This window comes from Melopsittacus undulatus, chromosome 5 (genome assembly GCF_012275295.1).
Source record: "Melopsittacus undulatus isolate bMelUnd1 chromosome 5, bMelUnd1.mat.Z, whole genome shotgun sequence".
Classification (NCBI taxonomy): Eukaryota; Metazoa; Chordata; class Aves; order Psittaciformes; family Psittaculidae; genus Melopsittacus; species Melopsittacus undulatus.
In genome coordinates this window covers 29,744,810-29,772,105 of record NC_047531.1, presented here as the reverse complement: position 1 = coordinate 29,772,105, position 27,296 = coordinate 29,744,810, and the positions used below count along the sequence as shown (strand labels likewise).

The 27,296-nt window shown below is 41.2% G+C and overlaps 2 protein-coding genes across 4 annotated transcripts in view; one reads left to right on the top strand and one right to left on the bottom strand.

The window, feature by feature from the left end:
- Positions 1–383: 383 nt before the first annotated feature.
- Positions 384–26,489, top strand: PMPCB (peptidase, mitochondrial processing subunit beta). 3 transcript variants are annotated; one of them, XM_031048355.1, is made up of 13 exons: positions 384–428; positions 19,552–19,692; positions 20,050–20,136; positions 20,586–20,715; positions 21,106–21,304; positions 21,963–22,042; positions 22,634–22,746; positions 23,266–23,409; positions 23,984–24,147; positions 25,438–25,523; positions 25,602–25,690; positions 25,917–25,992; positions 26,086–26,489. In XM_031048355.1, exons 1-13 carry the CDS (start codon positions 399–401, stop codon positions 26,148–26,150), a joined length of 1,404 nt encoding a protein of 467 aa, XP_030904215.1. In that variant the 5' UTR covers positions 384–398; the 3' UTR covers positions 26,151–26,489. The 3 variants fall into 3 exon arrangements, with proteins under 3 accessions (XP_030904215.1, XP_012984324.1, XP_005148454.1); XM_013128870.2 differs by lacking the exon at positions 384–428 and adding an exon at positions 17,470–17,569; XM_005148397.3 differs by lacking the exon at positions 384–428 and adding an exon at positions 17,470–17,569 and having other exon boundaries at positions 23,987–24,147; positions 26,086–26,371.
- The window catches only part of DNAJC2 (DnaJ heat shock protein family (Hsp40) member C2), an 18,964-nt gene continuing 17,994 nt past the window's right edge, over positions 26,327–27,296 (bottom strand). The window contains exons 16-17 of the mRNA XM_034062846.1: positions 26,993–27,147; positions 26,327–26,447 (exon numbers count right to left, since the gene is read on the bottom strand). Coding sequence (XP_033918737.1) covers positions 26,373–26,447; positions 26,993–27,147 — 230 coding nt within the window. The 3' untranslated portion in view covers positions 26,327–26,372. The remainder of the gene's footprint in view (positions 26,448–26,992; positions 27,148–27,296) is intronic.

Here is a 27,296-nt window from a genome sequence, read left to right as displayed (position 1 = left end):
TTAACAACCACATTTAGGCTGTGCTGTAATAGTAACAGGTCAGGAACATTCTCTAGCCCCAGCACCCAATTCTACAATGCATGTGTTTTCACACAGATAAACCACCCTAATATTGAAGATCAGGCAGCTGCATCAGAATTGCTGTTGGAAGTGTTCCCCGGATCACACTAGTCCCTGAAGCATGCTTGGTAACCATGTGGGAGAGCTTATTGCTAGCAATTTAATGTTAGTAAAGTGTGGCAAAATCCAGGCCTGTTCCATAGTTTACTGGAACACATCTAGCTTTAGACACCACCTGATTTTGAGATTTAACCATGTATCTTAGGGGAAATTACAGTTGTTGCATTTGTTTCCAGAATTGGTGAAGCTTGGCAGTGTCATTTTGAACAAGCACTACCATGAGATGGTGCTGTCACGGTCAGTACCCGGTAATGTATTGTACTATTGCTTAACATTTTGCAAAATTACTATCATTAAAATTTATTTAGGAAATTCAATTACAGTGTCTAAAAGGTCTGATGAGATACCAATTGCTCTGTGAGCGGCACTGCACAGAAAGAAAAATCCTTGCTCTTTTGCAATTGAATTTGTAATTGTGCACAAGACACAGTAACAGGTTCAATAAACAGGAAGAAGACATTCTGGATGTACAGAGCACTAAAAATAAGAATATGTAGGGTAGCTCATAGCCTGTTATGTTGTTATGAGTGTCTTGACTTGTAACTGTGAATTAGAAACTGTAGACTATTGTACTGTTTTCATTGCAGGCATGATGATAACTGTTTCTGTGTGCCAAAATGCATTACTGAAAAGTGTCCCTCTAACAATCATTTCAGACTGATATTAAAATGCATGGAATTTGTGATTGTCCATTATTTATGGGAGTATTATGCATAGTGCCATGGGTTGGATGATAATGTTGGCAATGGCTAAGATCTTAACTATACCCTATAGTTTAATTTTTTATATGACCAGATCACTCTCTGCATATGTAATGGTCCTTATTCTCATGCCATTTATATCTCTGTGGTTTTGGGTTTTTTTGTGTCTTTAAGAATAATTTTACTTTAGTTCTGTGCTTTTATTCTCCATAGAGCAAATAGGTTACTGTAAGGCAGATACACATCCTCTGACAGCCCTGATGCTGAGTCTCAGTGGGGCTTTAAGATGGTCTGGCTGCCTTCATGGCTATGAATGTAGCCTTTTGGCAGGGAGTGCCCGTTATGAGTCCTCTGGAATGTGGGAGGAAAATTCATCCTGCCAAGACATCACTTCCTTGTTTGGCTTATGGTCAGCCTGTAAAGTGAGAGGGCTACTGCACTGGCAGCAATATAAAGTGCTTGGGGAGCAAAAAGATGCATGTGTGTAGGAAGGGAAGGAGGCATGGTACGAGAGTATGGAAGAATATACTCTTATGGACTTCATGGTGGAAATATGCTGGTGGGGGTTGTTCCAGGCTGCATATATCTCCAAGATTATCTAGGCTGCCTGAAAAGGATGCTGATGCTGTGCACAGGCCTGAGTTTTCACCAGCAGAGTCCATAAATAGGATGATTTTTGGGAGTGCAACAATAAAGAGCTTATCATGGGAATGTGACAGGTCAGTTCAACCGTTTATTCTGCATGCTTTACAGAAGCTGTTTAGAAAGCTGGAGAGTGTTAAAGCTGGCTCCTCCTTCTCATGTTTGAATCTGACACCTTTGACATCTTACACACAATGTTGGAGATTTATAGATGTTTATTTCCTACTAACTAGTGACATACCCATTCAGAAACCCTAGGATTGCAACAACTCATTTGAATTCACCATCTGTCTCATTTTTTAGTTTAAAATTGGTTTAGTACCTTGAGCAACAATGCAGAATAAAACCAGTGATAGTCATGGAAGAAGTGGGGCCACTGTTTACTCAGATGCATTCAGAGCACATATGGAAATACAAAACCACATAGAAACATAAAATCATATATAAATAGGCTATTTCAGAAAGAATGAAACTAAACAAACTTGGTGTCCTGTTCCTTTTTAGTCACTGCTCTGTAGTGTCACCCTCCCAGTGCAATAATCCAAGCCCATTTCTCTCCATGCCTTCCATGGCATCTATCTGGGCAAGAGACAGTGTGTGCTGTGGTTAATCCGCTTAGTTGTATGTGCAGGCAGACTGGCCAGCATGAGCACGTGCCCACTGCCAACTAGCTCATGCTAAGACACCACATGCTGCTGTGTTCTACCTACTTTTCCCATACTCAGGGAACTGACTTGAGTCTCCTTCCAGGTACTGGTGTTAAAGAAAATGATAGGAACTTAGTTACTTTGGGCTGTGTTAGGCTTACTTCAGGTGTGTACTATTACATGCTCTATGGCCTTGCTTACTTGGGTGGCCAGAACTGGTGTGTTTGGAGCATCATTTAGATCCCATCAAATATGGATTTGGCATGTTTCCTTTCTATGCAAACCAGGCTGCAGGAAAAAGGACAGACGCCTGCCTACGTTTCTTCATAGTGTGAACTGGGATGTAGCTGAATTCTCCACTTTTACTAAGAACCTGGAGAATGCTCCAAGATTTCCTAATTTACATAAAACTCTTGAAATTTCTTTCTTTCTTTCAAATATCATTGATATTGACCACTCAGTTTGACAGAAAGGCACAGAGCATAGTTTCAGAAGAAAACTAGCTAAAATGAGTTCATGTTGGTGGTATTATAATGGAGAACTTCTGCACAATTTTAAGTAAGTTTTTAGATTAAAATGAAAAATACATTGTGAAGTGGAAAACAAGAAAAAGTAATGACTTTTTAAATCATGTAAAGTTACTATAGGAAAATACTCATAAGAAAAAAAAGTATTTAACAATGAGGTAAATCATGAGCTTCCTCATTATTACTTGTAATATTCAGAATCATGGACCATCCTTTTCCTTGCCTGCACAAACTGCTTGTGTAGCTTTATTATGCAAACATCATAGAAATACAGGGCTAGAAGGAAATCCTCTAGTCTAAAGCACTACATTCAGTGAGGGTCTTTCATAATTGGATTATTATAGTAGCTGTCAGCACACTGTGCAGGCATGCTATGTGCTACTATGGAGCTGCTTTCAGCTGCTGAGTTGCTGCTCTGGCACTAATATAAACTGCTGGCTTCCCTGGCTACTGCTCTCCTGAAATGAGCCTCAAACCTCTTCTTCATCCACAGCTTCCACAGGAGGGAAAGGGAAAGCAAATCCACATTGGTTTTAACAGCTGGCAGTAAATAGAGGAGAGAGTTATGAATACATGGAAATGAAGAATGAGGGCATGTGACTAAAGCCATGAAGGTCACTTTTGGTACGCCAACAGATGAGCAGTGCTCCTAGTGGCATTTGACAAAATGTCACTCTGATTGTGTAGACACGATGATGATGTCAAAAGAGACTCATGTGAATTGGGATTCAGGAGGATCCTCTATTTAAATCCTGTCTGAGCTACTGACAGGCTGCATGACCTCCTTCAATATACTGAGCTCCATGGGTCAAATTGGTCCTTGTTGCAACTAAATTGACTACAATGGAATTATTCTGGGAGTGAACTTGATTTCTCAGACATCAGTCAACACAGCTGGTTCACGGAATAAATGAAAGAAAGTAAGCATAGATGTCACTGGAAGACAGATGAATCTGAACTGAGACTTATAGTGTTAGCAAGACCAGAGCAGAACTGCACAACTCTTACTTAAAATGCATAAATAATTCTTGATGGTGGTCTATTGACAATGTAAACTCCATAAAGGCAACTAAGCTACAAAAGTGTCATTGTCTTTTTTAATGAGAGTGTAATTATCACGTATATTAATTATAACTTGGGAAATGACCGATGCTTCTTTGAGAATTCTGTTATAGTTTTTTCTTCAAAATATAATGACGTTAAATGACAGGAGCCTATGGCACAATGCTGCACAGTGGTAAGCTTCTTCCAGAGGAAACGCTTCTGGAGGCAGATAACAAAATAATAGTGTTTATTAATAAAAGATAGTTAAGAATATTTAACATAAGCACAGGATAAAACTACCTCTAAAATGCGGAAAAATAAGACTGCTTCTAAGCTTCCCACGATAGAAGCTTTTAGAAATCACAACTTTTATGGATTTGGCATAGACAAAGAACAAAGTGATTTGCTGCTTTGTAGAAAATGAAGTAAGGGACTAGTGTTCTCTTACTGATATTTAATTCCACTATTTATGCTTTGCTTGTGTGCAGCTTTTGCTTTACCCATTAAACTGCCTTTATCTCAACCCACAAGTTCTCTCACTTTTACCCTTCTGATTCTCTCCCCCATCGTACCAAGGGGGTGAGGGAGTGAGTGGCTGTGTGGGGCTGAGCTGCTGGCTGAGGTTAAACCACAACACTACAAGAACTTTGAAGAGTTTAGAAAGTCAGTGTAAAAAGACCTGAAGGAGCTGGCGAATGAAGTTGCAAAGCCGCTGGCCATCATATTTGAAAAATCATGGTAGTCACGTGAAGTTCCTGATGACTGGAAAAAGGATAATATAACCCCATTTTCAAGAAGGGAAAATGGATGACCCAGGGAATTACAGACCAGTCAGTCTCACCTCTGTGCCTGGCAAAATCTGGGAGCAGATTCTCTTGGAAGGCATGCTAGGGCACATGAAAAACAACAAGGTGCTTGGTGACAGCCAGCATGGCTTCACTGAGGGGGAAATCCTGCCTGACCAATTTGGTGGCCTTCTATGACGGGGCAACAAAAATGATGGACAGGGGTGGAGCAGTTGACGTCATCTACCTGGACTTGTGCAAAGCGTTTGACACTGTCCCACATGACATCCTTGTCTCTAAATTGGAGAGACATCAGTTTGATAGGTGGACCACTCGGTGGATAAAGAACTGGCTGGATGGCTGCACGCAAAGAGTTGTGGTCAATGGCTCAATGTCCAGCTGGAGACCAGTAACGAGTGGTGTCCCTCAGGGATTAATGTTGGGACCGGTCTTGTTTAACAACTTTGTCGCTGACATGGACAGTGGGATTGAGTGTGCCCTCAGCAAGTTTGCCGATGACCCCAGGCTGTGTGGTTCTGTTGATACAATGGAGGGAAGGAATGCCATCCAGAGGGACCTTGACACACTTGAGGTGGGCTGATGCCAACCTCATGAAGTTTAACCATTCCAAGTGCAAGGTCCTACACCTGGGTTGGAGCAATCCCAGGCACAGCTACAGGTTGGGCAAAAAGGAAATTCAGAGCAGCCCTGAGGAGAAGGACCTGGGGGTGTTGGTCAATGAGAAAATGAACATGAGCCAGCTTCAGTGTGCACTTACAGCCCAGAAAGCCAACTGTATCCTGGGCTGCATCAAAAGGAGCGTAAGCAGAAGGTCAAAGGAGGTGATCCTGCCCCTCTGCTCTGCTCTTGTGAGACCTCATTTGGAGTATTGTGTGCAGTTCTGGTGCCCTCAACATAAAAAGGACATGGAACTGTTAGAACAAGTCCAGAGGAGGCCACGAGGATGATCAGGGGACTGGAGCACCTCCCGTATGAATACAGGCTGAGAAAGTTGGGGCTGTTCAGCCTGGAGAAGAGAAGGCTGCGTGGAGACCTCATAGCAGCCTTCCAGTATCTGAAGGGGGCCTACAGAGATGGTGGTGAGGGACTCTTTGTTAGGGACTGTAGTGACAGGACAAGGGGTAACGGGTTGAAACTTAAACAGGGGAGGTTTAGATGGAATATAAGGAAGAAATTCTTTACTGTTAGGGTGGTGAGGCACTGGAATGGGTTGCCCAAGGAAGCTGTGAATGCTCCATCCCTGGCAGTGTTCAAGGCCAGGTTGGATGAAGCCTTGGGTGATATGGTTTAGTGTGAGGTGTCCCTGCCCATGGCAGGGGGTTTGAACTAGATGATCTTAAGGTCCTTTCCAACCCTAACTATTCTATGATTCTATGACAAAAGGTGGTTTACCAAGCAATTGTAAGAGATGTTCTCCAGCAGAAGCAAAGCTAACCAAAGGGTTCTCTGACCCCTGCCATTCCTGTCATTTAAATAAAATGAGCAGTTACAAATCAAAGGGTTCTTTTATCCCAGCTGATCACAGCATAAGCTAAAAAAGTATTTACAAAACACAAAAGAGAACAACCTTAACAGAAATTGTTTTCTAGTTTCGTATATAATATATAAAACGAAACTGAGATTTAACAAGTAGAGAAAAATACTTGGCATAATTTAAGAAAACTTGGAGAGTTGACACTGGTACATTTTTCCTCCTTTCTCATGCCAATTTAGTAATGAGGACAATGGAGTTGCTTCTGTAGACATGATTAAAAAAGAGATCTGAATAGGTTCTCCAATTCATCCTCTTGCTTCGGAGCAGAATCCACTCACTCTATCTAATCAACTCCTAACTGATATTTGTTCAACATGCCTTGAAAATCTGTAGTCATGCTGATTCTTGCTGAACCCTTCAGACCTCTCCAGGTCACATACTACGTAACACTCCTTACAGTCCAAAAGCTTTTCATAAAATATAACTTCAGTCTTCAAGTTGCAACTTCAAGTTATTATTTCTTGCTGTATCAGTAGACACGAAGAACATTTTGTTCTTCAATACTTTTTATGGGTTTGAGAACTGATATCATATCTTCTCTCAATCCTTTCATTGCTAGACCAAACAAATGAATTTTTTCAATCTTACCTCATGGGAGACATTTTCTATACCTCTGAAAATTACATGGCTCTACTGTAGGTTTTTTATTTGTCTTTCTTCAAGTAAGGTGCCCAAAAATGGATGTTGTACTCTCTCTTCTCTGTACCATTCTGTACCACTGTCTTATCAGTGATTATCTGAACAGGACATTGCTTCACGTGTCTTTTATAGAGCTGTTTACACACCCTCGTGTGAAGTCCACTTATTTAACAACTGTATGACAGCACTGGCTTGTTTGGTTTATGATGCAATGCTACCCATAGATGCTTTTCTGAGGGGTGTGCTGCTTACCAGTAACTCTCCCTCATCTTCATGTGCAGCTGAATGATCTTAAAAATAATACCTTACATGCTTCCATCCTCAATAACATCCTGTTTTGGTTTGTTTTTTTTTTTTTCAGACCATTTCTCTGGTTTGTTAACATTTTTTTTTTATTCTGATATTTATCCTTTGACATGGTGTATACATGCACTCAAACCACTTAGTCCACTGCACGAAGATCACATAACAGGTTCACTTTTCAGTCTCATAAGGAAAGCCCTTGCCACCCTAATGAAGAAAGGTGTCATAGGGCAGAACTAGCACAGTTCATGCCATGACCACTCCCTGCACACTTCCATGTGGCCCTCAGGACAAGACAAAAGGGAATGGGCTTGAGATGGGGGAATTTTCAGGGAAAATGGAATCTGATCCATACATAGAATCATAGAATAGTTAGGGTTGGAAAGGACCTCAAGATCATCTAGTTCCAACCCCCCTGCCATGAGCAGGGACACCTCACACTAAACCATATAACCCAAGGCTTCATCCAACCTGGCCTTGAATACTGCCAGGGATGAAGCATTCGCAGCTTCCTTGGGCAACCCATTCCAGTGCCTCACCACCCTAACAGTAAAGAATTTCTTCCTTATATTCCATCTAAACCTCCCCTGTTTAAGTTTCAATTTGTTACCCCTTGTCCTGTCACTACAGTCCCTAACAAAGAGTCCCTCCCCAGCATCTCTGTAGGCCCCCTTCAGATACTGGAAGGCTGCTAAGAGGTCTCCACGCAGCCTTCTCTTCTCCAGGCTGAATAGCCCCAACTTTTTCAGCCTGTACATAGGTCAGAATATTTCCTTAGCTGACTGTGCTTCCTGCAAGACCAGGTTAAGAGCCTTATCATAGTCAAGATACTAAGTATCTATTGCTCCTCCCTAATATGCAAGGCCTATGTTCTGGAATGTTGCTTTTAATAGCTTGTTTTCTGGTAAGACTGTATTTCCTCTTACTTATCACCATAGGATTACAGGATAACTTATTTTGAAAGGGACCTCAGGAGGTCGCTAATCCAAGCCCCTGCTCAAAGAAGGGTGAGCTATGAGTTCAGACCAGACTTTATTCTGTTGGATTTTGAAAATCTGCAAGAGTGTAGACTTCACAAGCTCTTTGGGGAACCAGTTCCATGGTTTGACTGACTCATGGTGGAAATATTTTACTTTAAATCCACTTTGAAGCTCTCTTATTTCAACTGACAGCCATTGTCTGTCATCCTCCAACCATACAGCACTTTGAAGAGCCTGGCTGTATCTTCTTGATAATCTCCTCTTTGCTATTACATAGATGCTTACTTTATTTTTTTTTCTATTATTTGGCAAAAGGAGCTAAAAGGCAATGAACAGCCTTTCCTGAATTGCTGAAGTTTGGATTCTCCTATTTTTTCCACTTGTATGCTTGACCATTTCCTTTCTTATTTAACTTCTGCTTTCCTTACTTAGAGAAGGAATGAAGCAGTTACTTCTAACAACTAGTAGACAATGGTTAAATGGGTTGTATCAGGCTGATACAATTTAGAACATTTCCTTTATCTAAGTTGGTGTTGTCTGTTCTTTCCCTTTTCTATCTGGAAGCCTTATTTCCTTCTCTAACCTAGAAATCAAAGTAAAGCATCACACACAAGAATTTGTAGAAGTTCAAGCAAGGAGGTAAAAAAAAGAGACATTAGAAAACATTTCTTTACTGAGAGGGCAGCCAAACCCTGGAACAGGCTTCCTTAGAGCGATGATCAATTCCCAAAGCCTGTTAGTGTTTAAGAGGTATTTGGACAATGTCCTTAACAACATGCTTTAACTTTTGCTTAGTTAAAAAGAAGTGGTCAGGCAGCTGGACTAAATGATCATTGTAAGTCCCTTCCAACTGAAATATTCCATTCTGTATTCTGCTTGTGAGTGTCATCCACCATTTCATGCAAGTCAAGTCATCTGTTTAAAGGCAGGTACTTTGAATTAAATTGGAGTGTCTCACTGACTGTGCTGAACTTTGATTTAGGCCTTTAGAGTCCTTGCCTGTAAAGATCAGATAGTAAATCTTAACTATGCACATAGTTCCTCATGCTTTATTGCACTGTGTAGATGGGTTTTCCTTATTCAAATATACATGATTTGGGGTAGATTTATGTAGCCAGGGTCAATACCTATATTCTGAGAAATATATGAGGCCCTTACGTGGATGAAGTAAAAACTGCATGTAGATGCCACATATTCTTTTTTATTATTATTATTATTTATCCAAAGGCTGCTGAAAACTTTGAAAAATAATAAAAAAGAATAGTTTCAAGAAGCTTTGGGGAGTTTAGGGTTTCTCAGTAAATCCCTTGTGATCAACTTCTATGTATAATTATACAAAAAATTATTCCTGGTGCTTAGCTTGTAATTCAAAAAGGAAAGTCTGAGATGTAAATAATGTCACTGGTAGAAAGCCAAGTTTTTAAATATGGGTTAACATATGAAAAAAAATGAAAGTCTAAAGCAGCAGCTCTAAGATTTGTGCACTGTGCAGGTGGCAGGAAGTTCTGAGGTTTTCTGGGCTTACGTTATATACCTGATTTGAGAAAAAATGTTTCAGGATAAAATAACTGCATTACACAGTACAAAAAATAGATCTGAGAGCATTAATAGATTAGCAGGATGACTGATAGCCATAGTCAGAAAAACATAAGATAATAGCTAATGCTTAAATTAGTGCAACCACTATGCAACAGCATCAATGCAGTAAGTGCAATCAGCTAGAGGGTAACTTCCCACCCCGATTCTGTTCAATCTACTTAGTAGTAGTGACTTGAATTCCTATTCCAAACCTTTTGTTTGCTGTAATACAGCTCATCTGCTATGAAGACCATATTGTGTTTGAAAATGCCTCTTAGGTAGATCTCTTAAGACTCCTGTACCAACCTAGTTCTTCCTTATATGCTTAGTTACATGGGATTTTCAAATAAACCCCCATATATTCCAGAGTACGCAGACACTTTCATGCCTCCCAGTCAGTATCTGAAGTTCCAAAGGCAAATGCAGAAGCAAATTGATGGCAGGGGGGCTGGAACTAGATGATCTTAAAGTCCTTTCCAACCCTAACTATTCTATGATTCTATGAAATGTGTTTTAGATATACTAGATCTTTGTATGTGTGCATCAATTTAATGTCTTCTGGATGTTTCAAACTTGCTGCTTGTCTACAGACCAACTCATTAACATGTATGCACTGAAATTCTTGCATGGTAAAATGATATTTTTCTGAACATACATGGCTTGAGTTGCATGGCTTTTGTGAAAGAGAAGCATCAACATGCACATCAAATAGAGAGAAAACCTGGGCATACACAGTGTCTGGGATTAGTAGATGTTTGGCAGCCTGCTTGGAATTACTGCTCTGCACAAGCTGCCAAGCATCTGGAAGTTAGTAGAAAAATGTAGAAAAGTGGTAGGGAAGAAAATGAGCAGCAAAAGCAGCTATTTCTCACAAAAAAAAAAAAAAAGAAATGCTAGGTTTGGCATGCTGGGCTAGAATAGGATTTGAGAAAGTCATCAATCTGGGACATAGGGAACAATGGGTTTGAGAAGCTCCAGCAATGGTTTCCTTCAGAGGACTGTAAGAAAAGGCCAGTGAATCTGAAATCAGTTTGTAAAAAAGATCTTTAGGGACATGTACTACTAAAAGTGCAAGCAGATTGTTAACTTGAAATTTTAAATATCAACTTTATTAAGTTAGCTGCTTATGTAAGCAGAAATACCCAACCAATGTTATCCCACATTCCCAAACTCCTTCTGCTGGCTTCTCAGGTTATAAAATCCTCAGCTTTCTCTTTGCCACCCATCTGTCAACACCCTTAGCTTTTTCCTTGGTAACTTCTAAAGTGTGGTTATTCATTGCCCAGAAATCAATACAAAATACAGTTGCTACAGAGTCTTGAACCCTGAATATGTGCAACCATCAAAAATAAATTTATTGTAATCTAAAGATAAATAACACATGGAATACTCAAGTGTTTGCTTTCTTTGTATTTAATTCATAACAAGAACTCAGTATTTAAATTTAAGATGCTGCAGAATTTTCCACCTGTTGCATTAAAATGCTGGAGATTCTTACAGAATATGAGTTCAACTTGTTGTGCCCCCGAGTAAATGCATTTATAACCTGCATAATATCCTGTATTAATTTCATAAAATATATGGATCTGATTTTTAGATAAGGGAAACCTGCAATGAGCAAATAACCTGAAGCTCAGGGTAAGATTTGTTTTGCCTGCAGGTAGCTGCATAGAAACTGTGTATCTTTCATCTTCTGAACTAGTCATTCATTCCTCTACATTCACTGCAAGAGAGAAGTACCATGAGGGGGTGTTTCTTAGTCATCTTAAGAGTGGTGTCCAGAGTACTATGGAAAACCCACATTTGGGGTTTCCTGTTTCCCTTCACTGACTGTTGAGAGTTTGTAGTTGACTAGCTTTATACGGCTGAAGTTAAGAGTGGTGAGTGATACAACCATAGAACATGAGCACAAGGCAGGCCTACAGCACACAGGAACAAGTCGGGGCCTGAATTTGGCCAGTCTGGACTAGCATCATGGGCCCTGACAAATCTACACCATCATGGCAATCGGTCCAGGCTACAAAACCAGATAAGAGACTGGATAGAGTGATAAAGCCAAATGCTTGTATACATTTTTTCCACAGTTGAACTGCAACAGGGAACCATGGTAGCTAAACAAAAACTGCCCTGTATCAGTGACAATTTTGGGTAAGTCTATACTTTCCCTGTATTAATATCTGAATAAAACTACATGGTCTGTAGTTTGGTTTTGTTAATACTTAAGAATTACTGAGATTAGAGGGATCAGAGTTTGAGAAAGCAGGGTTTAAGAGAAGAGCTCCAAGAGAAAATTTGGTTATATGGATATTAGAAAGCACGTAACTGTACATTTACTATATCATAAGCTGTGATGAGTAGCACAAGCAGCATTTTTGTGTAATGGAAAATCTGATCTCCTTCCCTGGATTGTGAAGAAAAGCTGCTCACAGCATTGGTACCTGAACGATGTCTGAACAGAGGAAGAATGAATCACAGATTCAAAGAATGGTGGCTGTCTTGGCTGCCAGATCAGGTGCCAAATTCTAATATTTTCAGTAATTTTGTTTTTTACTAGTTGTGTTAATTTCTATTGACTTACACTAGAGACTTGAGTGACATTTTAATTATTTTCTGGAGAAAAGATTTGCTAATGTGTCCTTTTCTTAAAACAAGCAAAAGGTTGAAATAAATGGTGGAATTTTGGGAACTCATTCACCATCTTATTAGTATAATGATACAAAACAATGCACCTGTATGTGGTTACTGCCCTGGGGAGGTATGGAAATGACACTTGTGTAGAATGTAAGCAAAAGCAATAAAAAAGGACTAATTTCTAAGATCCTTGTTCTGTAGAGTCTGCTAAAAGGCAAAGAGAAGCCCATCTGTTTTGCTAACGCAGATGAAGTAACCCACAGGAATTTCCTATTGTGTTACTGCACTGGGCTGGATCTTTTATTTGGCATGCTCTTCTTGAAAAAGTGTTGCTAGGAACTATCCAAAATCCTTCCATTTGTCTTTCTGATAAACGCCTTCAGAAGTCAGGTAGTAAGTTGTTTGGTAGTTACCAACAGGTTCCTCTTTTATTTCAGTGCATAAGTACCTATGAGAAAAAGAGCTGCATGCAGATAGAATACTATAATATTCCCTGAAGAAAGTTTTTAATCAGCAGCTTCAAAAGAGCGCTCTGTTAATGAGCAACTGAAATGTTATAAATTCAGCCAACAGCTTTTATGTTTAATTTAGACAGTCTTCCTTGCAGCTCAAGAGTACAAAAGCCCAGTGTCAGTGGCCTGCAGGCCTTAGCAGTTGCTGCCCAGTGATTAACCATGGGAAAGAAGAGCCATTTGCAATTTAATTAGCTGGAGGATAACCTATAGGTATTACTGATAAAAATAATTGGCTAGACGCCAGTGAGCAGCTGCCATGAAAATCAGACAACTTAGTGTCCATAAAGTTTGATTTGTATGCTCTAAACAACCTTATTCACAAAAAGACACACTCCTCTGCAAAAAAGGTGTAATTTCAAAAGCCCATGTTTTCAGGCTCTTTGAATTCTGCTTGCTTGGCTAATAAGCTAAAGCAAATTCTTGGCAGCAGGATTTCGGCATATTCATTAAGTGCAATACTGTATCATTGCTTTAAAAACATAGTGGATTGTAAATAAACAGTGAACAGGATGACTTTACAAAAAGCCAACACAGCACTAAACAGTAGTTTAGCTGAAGGCAATTTCAATTGTTAATGCTTTTACTGGGTGCTGGTTTCAGCAGTTTTGAAGGTCTTTTTCCTGACTAGTGCTGTTCTGATGTTTAGCTGCTGTGGCCTCTTGGCTGCGGTTGAATCAACCTGTAATTCAGGGTAGCTCTTCCCAACCACTTCTATAGTAACCTGATTGTGATGGTGTGTCTTGCTGCTATGAACTTTCTGTTTATTTCACAAGAAATATTTTATCTATACAATTGAAAGAAAAACCTTTTGATGTGATTATGCTTTCTTTGCCTATACCAAGCTTGTAATCCTAGCTCAGAGTTACAGCAGTGCTGGTTTCAAAGTTCTGCCCCTGTGCTGACGCATGGTTATATATGCATCAAGTATGCATGTGCAGATTTGTGATTTGTATCACTTTTACTGCTACTACCTGGAATTGTTTTGTAGAAACATTACTCTAGAAGCAACCGGCTAGATCTACGAGTGATGGAATCACCTGAATCTTTCTTCATTTTGGGTACTGCAGTGTCTCTCCCTGTGTGTGAGCTAACAGTACAGCCTTCTCCTCAGCTGGTGGATCCTGGCAGCTCATTTTCATGAGACAGGAATGGCCTTGTCTTTGAGATCTTTGAGATCACTTTTGTGCTGTGCTCACAGTAATGAGCATGGAAATCTCAGTTCCTCAGAAAACCAGTTGCAATTTTATGATTCAGACTGTATATTACTGCTGGTTTTGGTGGAGTTCCTGATGAGTCTGAAGGGTAAAGCCTGCTTAAAAACTGAAAGCATCATTTGGTTCTTTTCCAGAAATCTCTTTACAAGAGATGCTAATCTAAAATAGCTACTTAATGTAAAATACAAAGCTCTTCATTCTTAGGGTGAAACCTGGAGCCTGGTTTTGTAGGAACCTGATTGTTATGCCGAGAATCTTGCCTACATCATCTACCTATTTCATCAGGCTCCGTGGCATCCTGAACTTCTAAGCAACTATTTATGTATCACAGTGATGACTACAGGATAAATGACAAGGACATTGTTTATATAGAGCTCCCCTCTGACAATCCTTGCCCTCCCACTTCACTGTTGCTCGACACTGGACACATAAGAACCATGGAGAAAAGTGTCATCTTCTCCATCTGGAGGCTGCAGATGATAATGATGTTTACCTAAACCAGAGGGATATTGTGAGCATTCATTGTTTTAACAGCCCATTTCTCATTGTAAAGAAAGATTGTTAAAACCATTGAGAAAGTAGTGTTTTGTTAAGAGTTTGGTGGTGAATGTTTATATATTCAGCTCCCACAGTTAGAACACCAACATTTGTTTTATTTCATTGCATTTTTAGCTGAATAATAACATTCCTTGATTTAAAGTTGCATCTCTCTAATGACCTTTACTGGATGCTAAATTTTAGATTGCATTTACATATGAGACACTGCTATTTTGTTAAGTAGGAGACATACTATGAGGATAATCAGTTTATCTTAAGCTGTAATTCTATGTCTAGCACGGATTCAAATTTCTAGGATAGAGAATGGCTAATGGCTTTGTGAAGTCTGGTAAAACATCTCTGAGATAAATCCCAGCATAATGAGATCAGTTAGATCTAACTGTAAAATGGAAGAGAAGCTTCATTTTGATTTTTAAATGCACAGTTTGGTGCTTTGCTTTTTTTATTTTACATCTTGACAGATATATATCTGAAATGTAAAAAATGCTGGAGCTGGATGGATCTTTTGAATGTGCCTAAACTAAAAGGGAGAAATGAAACTAAAAAAGAAAAAAAAAGGAGAAGTATCTAGCTTCATGTTATGTTTTCTGTTCCATGGAAACTAATTTGCACCAATGTAAATTCTCTGGTGAAAGGATCTGCCCACTTTGCAGCTACAAGATGCTTTTTACACAGGTTATGTGGGTATTAAACAGTGCAGGCAGCAAAATAAGAGTTACAATAATAATTTCAATCACAGAGATCTACAGTTACATATGCAATCAAGGGGTCATTGTCAAATTAGGGAGCATCTGCTTTCTTGGCGTTTAGGTTTGTATTTTAACTAATGTGTTAATAACAGTTTCCACTTCTATTCTTAAATATATATCATGCTTTTGTGTTTTATTGCCTTTATGCAATTACAGTCTTTGTGACAGGAATTGGACAAGCCCCACTGGAAGATTAAAGCTGCTATTTAAGCACACAGCATGTAAAATAACAGTGCGAACTTTTTAGAGGCCGTCAGTACAATTTCATTCTGAACTGCCAAGGGAATAAGAACACCCTAGACACAAAATATTCCAGAAAAGCTGTATATGTAAAATATGATGGCTTTTTTTTCTGAAATTGCTCCAAGCTTTGGAGTCTGAGAAGGTAAATCACGGTGAATAGACTTCTCAAGCTTTAGCAACTGAGACAGCTCAGGAGCTGACAAGAACCACCACTGTCATTCATGAGTCACGCTAGTTTTGTCACCTAAAAACCGCATGTGACTGGTAGCACTTCAGGGAGAAGGAGCATCACTTCTGACAGCTCTTGTGAATCAACAGGACCTTGGCAGTTGTAGGATCCTCAGTTCTGACCATTTCTGAGGCCCAGTGTGGAAGCAGAACCCTGGGCAAGAGACAGGGTGACTGAGGGCACTGAGCTCTCTCAGAAACTGGCTGTATCTATTACAAAGGAAAGCAAGGGGGGGGGGGGGGGCACAAGAGGCAGATGCTGAAGGACCCGGGGAAAGGCCAATACTATAGCTGGGGCCCAAGATCCTCTTCCTTAGGATCATCTACCAAGAGTCCAGCTTTCTCCTTTTGGGGCAGAGCAAGACAGCAGGAGGGAAGGTTTGTAGTATCTGTACTGAGGCAGAGGATGTCAGAAGTACTGTGCTGCAGCTGGAGACAGAATGGAGTTCCTGGGTTAGGAAGATAGCACCAAAACTTGGTGCCTTTCTCCCTGCATATGTAGTACAGATTGTTTTTTGCTTAAGTAGTACTTCGTTTCTATATATTGTGTCACACAACTCGATGTGGGACTTGGATAAATAAGGGAATTTCACCTGTGTTTTTCCTTAATTTTTTAGATAATACTTGATCAGCCAAATGAAAAGCTCCTAACTCCAGAAAAACAGTAAACATTTTAAACGGGAACTGAAACTGAGAGTACTGCTTTCTGCATGTCTATACCTATTGATCTACAGCCATACACTCCAAGCATGCTCAGGAAAGATAATTGACATTGACATGAAGTTGCCTCCATTGGTACATCGCCAGAACTCTTCCCAGCCCAAATTTGGCTCTTGTCAAGTACCATTCCCAGGAGCTTTTCCCAGTCCCTGGCAATGGGGAGGGACTGTTCCCAGCTGACTGTCCGTGTTGGGCGCTAAGGCAGTTGAACAGTGCTGGCACAGGCATCTCCCTGCCAGCTGGCCTTAGCGGAGAACTGAATTTACTGGTGCAGATGAAGCCTTCCTATCTGTAACAGTCCAGTCTTTTACATACATTGAATACACTCCTTAAAACAAGACTTTACACCATTGTCTTGTGGCAGTCTCGGGATTTCCCCACAAGGGTGGGTCTGTCTCGCAGGAAGTGCAGCCGGTTTCAATACTGTGCAGAAGGACGTGGTCAGAGGACCCTCTGTGGGCAAAAAGCTCTGCCCAGAGCAGCTCACAGACTACCTGAAGAGATATAGAACTTTGTGGGTACTGAAACTGGCAATAATCATAGAACAATAGAATAGTTAGGGTTGGAAAGGACCTTAAGATCATCTAGTTCCAACCCCCTGCTATGGGCAGGGACACCTCACACTAAACCATGGCACACAAGGCTCTGTCCAACCTGGCCTTGAACACCGCCAGGGATGGAGCATTCACTACCTCCCTGGGCAACCCATTCCAGTACCTCACCACCCTTACAGTAAAGAACTTCTTCTGTATATTGAACCTAAACAATAGTGTATGGAGGGGAAAAGCTGCCTTCCTGAATTGCACTGTTCTGCGGAGTACAGCTAGGACAGCAGGGTGATCACAACAGAGACCTGTGTGGCACAGTTTATAATTAGCCAGCTCTGGAATAGCTTGGGAGCATCCCAGTATCAATATTAATCAGAGGGGAGGCAGCTCTTCTACATGTAATACCAGCTGCCCTCGGAGGGGGGAGCCATCTCTGTGCCTGCGCACCCCCCACCGGAAGTCCAACACTGTCCTGCCCGCCTGCTCGCCAAGATGGCTGCGTCTACAGCTGGGTCAGCGGCTCGGCGGCTTTTCCTGCCTTGGTCTGCTCGCCTTCTGCGAGCAGCCAGCTCGGGACACCGGGTAGGCGACGGAGCGGGGAAAGGGAGGTGGGCTGCGGAGAGCCCAAGCGCCCAGTGTTTCCTTACGTTGGTGCTTAGGCTGCCGCAACAGCGGTGGAGGGGATCGGAGGCCGGGAGGCGCGGTGCACGCCGGGATTTGTAGTCGCGGCGGTGGGGGCGGGGTGGTGCTGGTGGCGGCGTGCGCGGTGCATGGTGGGAGTTGTAGTCTCTGGCTGAGGTGAAGACGGCCGTCGCCGCTCCGTAGGATACAGCGTGCTGGATGCCGCAGGTCCCAGGGTTTGTAGCTCGCTCCCTCGGGCTGCTGTTAACTCCATATCCCCCCCTGGCGCTGAGGTATCGGGGGCTGGCTGAGGTATCGGGGGCGGAGCTGTGCGGCGCTGGGACTGAGGCGCGATGCCTTCGAGAGGGGCAGCGGCAGGCTCCGCCCCGGCGCGGCGCTTATCCTGCTCATCCCAGAGCGGTCCAGAGACAGCTTACATTTTCCTTCTCTGTTGTTAGTAGATGGAGACTGCTTCCAGGACTCGATCCTAGAGCTCTCTCAGTCTGTCAGTTTTCCTCATTTTCCCAGTTTGAAGCCTAAACTTTTCCTTCTGTAAACAGAAGGAGATTTTGTGTTCAAACACAGATTTTTTCTTCCCTGTAATGCAGTATGGCAGTGAAAATGATCCCTTGAGACAGCCCAGACTGGGAGCCGTTCTGTGGAACAGGGCTGGGGGTGCAGGAAGACAGTGAGTTGTGCAGGCCAGCAGTGTGTCTGGCACCAGCCTTGGCTGAAGCAGCTGGAACACAACCAGCTGATCAGATAAAGGGTCTAGATTGTCCTTGTCAGGCAGTTAGTGTATGGCAGATGGTTTTCAGCTCCTCAGCATAAGGATATTAGTGAACTGGATTATGTTCACCAGAGATGGTTGCAGGCTGTAGCATGTACCCCATGAGGAGAAGCTGGCATGTCTAGAGAAGGACAGCTTCAGATGGACCTACCAGCAGCCTGACAGAACCCATCAGAAGATTGTCAGGAAGACAAAACCAGGCTTTTTACAGTGGGCCATGATGGCAGAATGGGAGGCAATAGGCATAAGCTGCAACAGGAGAGGAAAAACTGGATGTATGAAACCCCTGTTTTCCTGTGAGGCAGTCAGGCAGTGGAGCCGGCTGCCCAGGGAGACTGTGCAGTTTCTCATCATCCTGGGAGACTTTCGACACCTAGCTTCAAAAAGCCCATAGCAAACTGGTGTGACCCCCCAACTGATCCTGCTTGGAGCAGGAGGTTGGACTAGAGACCTCCTGAGGTGAGGTCCCTTCAGGCTTGAAGTTAAAAACTTCAAACTTGAAACTCACAATTAAATAATCCTAAAATACTCTGGCCTATTGGTATTCCAGGATTAGAGCAAGATCTGGATTTTGTACTTTCACCTTAGGGCAGTCACATGGTGAAGGAACTATTTGTTTATTTGATATATTTATAATAGTGTTCTTGGAGTCACTGATTGCTCGAATTTGGGATATATGTTTAACTTTCTCGATGTTGAAAAAGTGCAATAAACCTCTTTTTAACCTCCATGTTTTCTACCCCATTCTGATTTAATGTGCTTTAACTGCTAGGTGATTGTATAAAAGCTGGCAATTTCAATATCTGTCCCTGTTCTGAACAGCGGGTGACTGCCTTGCAGTCCTGGACATAGGCCCTTAGTCTATATCTCCCTTAACTTTAGAAAGCAGGTATCCAAAAGAATTCTAGAAGGGTCTGTGCAAGGTCCTGCAGGCTCTTGCTGGTGGAACTGGGAAGCAAGTGTGGCTTGTGTTGGTGGCTCATGACAGTAATGTGCATTTCTGTCAGATCATTTCATTGAAGGGAAGCAAATTCAGTATACTGCTTTTTTAGTTATCTTCATGTTTTTCTTCTAAGTCACATTAATGCATTGCTGATGTGAAGTTAGGATGTAATTTACCAATCTGAGTGTGACTGATGCTTTTTGCTTACAGTGTGTGCATGTTGGAACAGGCAGGCTCAGAGCTTCCAAAGCAGCAACAGAAGTAATCTTAAATGTTCCTGAAACCAGAGTGAGTCCTCTGGAAAATGGCATGCAAGTAGCTTCTGAAGACTCTGGACTCTCAACATGCACAGTAGGTAACTTGTAAAGGGAAGGTTGTGGGTTGTTTTTTTTTTTTTTTGTAACAGTTAATGTGTATTAATTTCCTTGTGGAACTAAATTGCATTCTTTCAGTGTTTGCAGTAATTGTTCTTAAAACTTAAGCTAGGAAATAGAAGCCTTTTGTAAATGGCTTTTGTAAATGATTTGTGATTAGATTTTTTTGTGAAGATCAAGATCTTACTTGTCTTGAAAACCTGCTTTGTTTAAGGAAAAAGCTGTTTAAAAAATAGGTGTTGAAAATCTAAGTGTAGTTCATGCACAAAACCAGCAAAGGTGCATTGTTAGCTGGTAAAATGACTTTTGTTTTCTTTTTCTTTCCCCTAATGAGGTTGGACTTTGGATTGATGCTGGAAGCAGATATGAAAATGAGAAGAACAATGGAACTGCTCACTTCCTTGAGCATATGGCTTTCAAGGTAAGTATGAGTATTGATCATGGATTTTTAAATTTTTTCTTTAAAGACCAATGTGAAGAACTTTGTCAGAATTATATAAATACATGTTCCAAATCAAGATGAGGGGGGGAAAAAAGGACAACTTAGACTTTGGTTTCCATTAGAAATGAAGCTAAAGTCCTGTGTAGCTGATATTCAACTATAAGTTAGTAGACAGTCTAATTTTAAACACTTTTAACTTCTTGTAATAGTCTTAGCATACACGGAGTTTCCCCTTCTGCCAGCTTTTTATTTTCATCTGGGAGAATAGTAGGATTTATATTTGCCTTTCAGTCTTAGAGAGATTAGTGTGCCAGTTTTCTTTCTGGAAGACTTTTTCTTTCTCCTGACCTTGACTTTCCCAGACAAGAAGTAATGGTGAGTAGGTAAATTAAAGGGTCTAGTTTGATTTTCTTATTGTTTTGTTTCAGGGAACAAAAAAGAGGTCTCAGTTAGACCTTGAACTAGAGATTGAGAACATGGGAGCTCATCTGAATGCATATACATCCAGGGAACAAACTGTCTATTATGCAAAGGCTTTCTCCAAAGACTTACCAAGAGGTAACTGCTTTTATTCATCAGAAAAGTAACAAAGAACAAAATGCTTCTCCAGTTCCTGATGAGATGACGCAGAGTGATGCTTTTGCAGCATAACAGTCCTTACCTTTGTGGGTGACGAGTCCTGTCTTGAACCTCACAGGAGAGTGAGAATGCAGGTTTGGAAAGGAGAGTGCCAGCAGGGAAGTCAATATTTAAAATATTTTTGTCTTTAGGTTCCCGAAGAAAATACCTTTTGGACTTGTCCCTTCAAAGCAAGACTTCTAATCCCTTTGCAGATCTTACTAGCGAATCTCAGGCCACTTGGTTGTTGGGATGGGTTTTACTTTTGGAACCAGAGTTTTCTGGTAGTCTGAAAATCTACTTTCCATTCCCATCTCTATTTCCAATTAGCTGTGGAAATCCTTGCGGACATAATTCAGAACAGTACCCTGGGAGAAGCAGAGATTGAGCGTGAGCGAGGAGTTATACTTCGGGAGATGCAAGAGGTTGAAACCAATTTACAAGAAGTTGTCTTTGATTACCTGCATGCTACAGCCTATCAGAAGACAGCCCTAGGACGAACAATTTTAGGACCCACTGAAAACATCAAGTATGTTCATATTTGTGACTGTCTTTCATTGTGTGTTGATTTTCATATATTGAAAAGAATAATCTGAAAATGTAGGGAACAGCATCAGTTTTCACGTTTACCCTGGGAGGTAGCTGAAGTTGCACTGGATATTAACTATAAGAAGAATTCCTTTGTTGCCTTAATTCCCCTTTATGCAGGTAGCAAAGAGCATGTGTCTACTACATGCCTTCATTATTTGCTGTATTTTTCTCCTGTTTGTTAAAAATGCATCTGACACAAAATTGGAAATGCTTCTTTTCCCTGTCAGTCAAGTGTTACTTACATTACTGTAAACACCACTGTGTCTGCACTGCTCTTCCATCATTGCTTATAGCAGTGCAGACCAGGAGACCACTAAATGTGCTGTTTGGTGTGAGGTCATTAGTGGGTCCTGTCTCCACCTGCCTAAAGTGTAGCTCTCATTTCTTCTCAGGAAGCTGGAAGAGCTTTGAAAGGCAAAATATATCAAGTTCCTATTTCTTTTTTAGGAACTCACCTTTGTTTTAGCTTTCTGTCTCTCTGCTCTATGCATTGGGAGAACTTATAATTATTTTTGTACTGTATTCTACACTTTTATCTCTTTGTACTCTAATAAACTTTACCAACACAGTAGTGATGTTTTCTTGACTGTTTCTAGGTCCATAAACCGTAATGACTTGGTGGAATACATAACAACACATTACAAAGGACCCAGAATGGTTCTAGCTGCTGCTGGAGGTTAGTGTGAGATATTCACCCTGGATCATGTGAAACTGTGCTTAAAACAATGGTCTTCAAGTTTCTGGGAATAACACGATGAATTACTGCATTGTTCAGTAGGTCTTGGAAGTCCGTTGTTAGCCCTGTGTGTTTTGTGCCTTCATACCCTTTGAACTTTTGTTCCCTTTCCCCCTCAGTAATATTCTAGAAACCTTCTTAAACCAGCCACTAGAAGTGAATGGAGGCCAAAGTAGTTCTTTCATGTGGGCAGGAGAAGAGGGGCCTAGAAGTGGTTCACTGTGAAAAGGGGAATAACAAGGAAAGCTGAGAGAGTAAGAGAACTAACATCAAGGCTTGAAACTGAGAGCAGACAGCTTGTGTAATGTTGATGGTATGATGTTTAATAGAAGGCTATTGAGGAGAATTAAGGAGGGTGTTGGTGATGATCCTACTCTGTATAATGGGGAGGTAGGAGGAATCTGAAAGTGGGGCATTAATGTGGGGGAAAATAAGTTACTGCTTGGTTGAGTCTATAAGCTGCCTGTGCAGCAATTTAAATTAACTGTTTACAGAGTAACACTACAAAGTATGTGACATGTCTTTGTTCAGGGGTCTCTCACGATGAGCTACTTGATCTGGCAAAGTGCCATTTTGGTAACTTGCCATCTGCTCCAGAAGGAGGACTGCCACCCCTGCCACCTTGTCACTTCACAGGTAGTGAGGTAAGCTGTCAGATGCCTTTTTGAGCTGGTCCTGGTATCCCCTGTGAACATAACTGACACATGCTGTCTGCTGAGCAAAGCTTCTCAGCCACAGGTAAGGCAGATTAAAAGGTTTCTTGCCCCCAGTGAGAGCAGTAGAGTATCCCCTTGTGTTGGAGCATTTTCACTTGTTAAGAATCACAAATTTAAAGGATATAGCAGAGAACTGAAGCATCTGTGTTCTGTTCCCAGCTCTATTTGGAATAATCAGCTTTCATTGCTGCTATTAAAGTGACTTGTAATGCCCTCTTTATGTACATGGCATTAGGTTTGCTATTGACAAAGTGCTCTGAAACTGCCATAGGGAAGACTAGTTAAGGCCAATGTTGAATGAAAGCTTCACATGCTTTAGTTTTCGGTTCTCTGTGTGTGTAATTTGTAATCCAGGTGTAATTGAAATGCCTGTCTCCTGATACTGAACTTCCCACATACACTACCATGTACAAATTGCACTACAGCTATTTTGGTGTGTTCCCACAGATCCGTATACGAGATGATAAGATGCCCTTGGCGTACATGGCGATAGCTGTTGAAGCAGCTGGTTGGTCCCACCCAGATACAATCCCACTAATGGTAGCAAATACTCTGATAGGTAACTGGGATCGTTCCTTTGGAGGAGGCGTGGTGAGTCAATGTGCAAGCACCTTCCTGCTTCTAACAGGGTTGGTGGGCTGGTGAGATCCTCTGACTTGCGAACTGCCACATTCAAACCTATCCGATGGCATTACTACTTCATGGCTGTTTCTGAAGGAAAACATTCCTTTTTTGGAATGGAAGAAGGGGAGCCAGTCACGAGACAGAAAATTTGTTGCCCAAGATCTAGGAAAATCTTAGAAAGTGGTTCTAAACCACCAAAATAGAGGTGACTTGAGGTCTGCCAACCCTTAGGTAAAGTAGGATGTTTCATATCTGCATGTCATTGGAATCAGAGGGTATCAGTAACTGTCCCTCTCAAACATAAGTAGCTTTATGATTTTTTGCTTAAATCTGGGGTGTTACTTGGAAATGTGAAGGAAAGGAACTGTTGAGATGAAGAGCTAGTAATAAGTCTCATAGTTTCTGCTGCAGCCTGTGATATTACTGCATGTTCTGTCATCATTGAAATGAAAGCAGGAGACTATGGAGGTGATTCCATAGAGGAGGACTATGGAAGCTTTCAGAAAGCTTCACAAAATAATCTCTTTTTCTTTTGCCTCAGCAGAGTTTATCCAGTAAACTTGCTCAGGTTGCCTGCCATGGTAACCTGTGTCACAGTTTCCAGTCCTTCAACACCTGCTATACTGACACAGGGTTGTGGGGACTCTATATGGTCTGTGAGCCATCCACTATACAGGACATGGTGCACTTTGTTCAGAGAGAATGGTAAGGTAACAACTGTTTCTCTAAAAAGCTTGTTTTCAGGGGAGGAATACAATTCTTTAAAAATAGCAGTCCTTTAAAGAGAGTATTTTTGTTTCTCTGCTGAGGCTTGCCTGGAAAAACAAATGCATCAGACTCTAAACACTGGCACCTAGTGCAGAATCCCAGCAGCCAGTTTCTGGCACCCTCACTTAGAGTGCATAGCTTAAGGCTTATGTTTGGTTTTCTTTTCTGCTCTGGAAGAATAAATACTAACTGTAGTTAGTGTAGTAGCATTTCTTGTAGAAGAAAATATGGCAGTGATTGGTTTTTGACTTACAAGTGACAGGAGTTAGGGAACTGTTTCAAGCCTTTTTGAATACAACCAAGTCAGTACACAGTGCCCCTGAACTGTTTGACAACTGAAAGAGTAAATATTCATGAATAAGACTAATGCACATGCAATTACCTACACACATGATTAGTCCTACCCATTCTGCAGATGCCATGTCAGGCAATGGTGTTACACAGAGCTCTAGTGATAGAAATCAGGTAAGGGAGGTGAAGCTGTTATGTATAGAATTTTCAAGCCTGGGATTCTAGAAAATATTAATCTAAAACTTAAATCTATGTGGAAAAGATGTCTGTAGATTCACCTGTAGTACTTGAACTGCAGATGTGATTAGAAACGCACATATGTTGTTTAAGAGCAGTGATTTAAAGTGGTGATGTTGAAACGAAAGTTGAAAATGAGTTTCTGTAACCATGCAGATCACTTTTCCTAGGCCATTATTCTGAGATCTCTGTAAACAACTTGTGGAGAAAAATGGCATCACTTTAGCTGTCAGCTTGCTGCAGCTTAGCACTGGGGAAGATTTGAACCACTCCTGTGACAAGAGTGTGTTAAAATATCTACTGCATCTCCCTGTCCTGATAAAATGTCCCTTCTGCAGTGTGGTAAATCATTGTCTCACCAAGAGCCAGGTAGTAATGGATTGCCTTCTGGGCTAAGTACTTCTAATTGTTTGGCTCCTACTGTCTTAGCAACAGCTATCCTCCAGCAAGTATGGACTACACTTGGTTTATGAAATACAGCTCTGCTAGGGGAAAATTTGGTCTTGGGTATATTGGTTTGCTTCCAAAAAATGCAACTGTTGCACTGCTGCTTTGCATCCTAGGGCTTGTTTACATACCAAACCTGGCTAGAGGAAAGTGCCTGGTAGGTGTACAAATGTATATGCACCACTTTATCACAGGGAATGTGTGCTACAGGGTACTGTTATTTAGTGCCTTTGTATTTAAACTGTCTTTCAGGATGAGACTTTGCACAAATGTTACAGAAAATGAAGTTGCTCGAGCAAAAAATCTTCTGAAGACAAATATGCTGCTACAGCTTGACGGTGAGACCTCTTAAGAGAGCTTTTTGTCCTTAGTGGAGTTGTATGCTGATAACTGAAGAACATTTTCCCCTATTTTAGGGTCCACACCAATCTGTGAAGACATTGGAAGACAGATGCTGTGTTATAAGCGCCGAATCCCAATTCCAGAACTTGAAGCAAGAATTGAAGTAAGTGACACTCATGTTGCAACTTTTAAAGCAGGCTGCTGAGAAATTTGGTTGCTCCAGGAGCTAACAATACAGAAATTTGACTGTTTCTAACTGAACCAGTGTTCAGCTGTTTTTTAATCATAGAATTAAATTTTGTTGCCTGTCCCCCTGGACTATACACAATTAAGATCAGAAACTGTTTTAGATGGGATGGGTAACAAAGATGTCTCTTTATCCTTTGTAGGCTATTGATGCCCAGACTATTAGAGAAGTCTGCACAAAGTACATCTATGAAAAGCATCCTGCGGTTGCTGCCGTGGGTATGTTTTGTGATTCCCTACCCTCCCATACCCCCTCCACACCAATCACTATCAGTTTAGCATGTGTCATGGACAACTTTCTTTAACTTCTAGGTCCAATCGAACAACTTCCAGAGTATAACAAAATCTGCAGTGGCATGCACTGGCTTCAGGAGTAGTGGAAAACAAGAACCTTCAGTGTGTTTGAGCTTAAAAAACCCCAAACCCACACAGAAAATCCCAACTACACCCCTGTTTAAAGCTTTTGAGTTGAAGAAATGCATTTGAGAAGATTAAATCTGAAGAACAAGCCAGTCATGTGTATCTGTGTCATTAAGGAAGGAATGAAAACATGTACAGTATTTGCATTTTTATTATAAAACAAAGATTGTCAGTAAGAGTCATTTCTTGACTTTAGTAGCATTCATCACTTGTTCTTGAGCCGCTTTCTTTGCCTTGACCATTTCAACGAGTTCCTGAAATTTTGGGGAGAAGTAAAAAGGAGATCCTTATCTACACATGTTATCACCACTGGAATTTGTTATCACCACTATTTGAATGCTACATATATTCAGGTTGAAGCATTCTGGTTCTCAACATAGTGAGGAGTCCAGACAGTTTAACACCTTAAAACAATTCCTCCTAGAAACAAATTAACAAAAGGTCAATGCTCATCTATGTCTCTGTAGCAGGAGTTCTGCTTACAAGAGGCTGGGGATCTGGCATGTACAGAAGCTTGCTGTCACATTGTAAGCCAGATTTTCTGAGGCAGACTTTCATTCCCAGCTCCCAGAGCCTGTTTTCACTGAGGAAAACTTAGTCCTTGCTGTGCTTTTGGCGTCTGAGTTACCAAAAAACGCCCCAAACCCCATTTCCTCACAAGGCTCCATCTTCGCCAGTCTGTTATTGTCAGATACTCCCTCTAGTAGGGAAGGCAGCAGGGTAGGGAACCTTAGAAACCCAAAAGATTCCAACAAAACCTGGGCTAATTACACTCCTAGAGAGAGGCAGGGTACCTTACCTTATATCGCTTCATGCAGTCTTTTTTTGAGCGGCCTGGAACAGCTGCTGCTATTTTCTCCCATCTTTCAGGAGTATTTACTGGGTAAGTCTTCAATGCTTGTTCTAAAAGCTTTTGTTCTTCTGTAGTCCAAGGGGATGAATCTAAAGGTGATCCTGTTTTTAAATGCAAAAATGACAATAAGAAGAAATACATAAGGAGGCTATGAACAACTAGTCTGTTGAATTAAAAACCTGAAAGAACATAAAACACCAGACCACTAAAAATCCCAACCCTGAAACTGAATGAACAAGTAGCCCTTAGG

Coding starts and splice junctions, on each gene's coding strand:
- PMPCB (XM_013128870.2), top strand. CDS start 17,480: ATGGCTGCGTCTACAGCTGGGTCAGCGGCTCGGCGGCTTTTCCTGCCT. Junction 23,410..23,983: donor GTTCCTTTGGAGGAGGCGTG/GTGAGTCAATGT, acceptor CTTTTGCCTCAG/CAGAGTTTATCCAGTAAACT. Junction 25,524..25,601: donor TATGCTGCTACAGCTTGACG/GTGAGACCTCTT, acceptor CCCCTATTTTAG/GGTCCACACCAATCTGTGAA.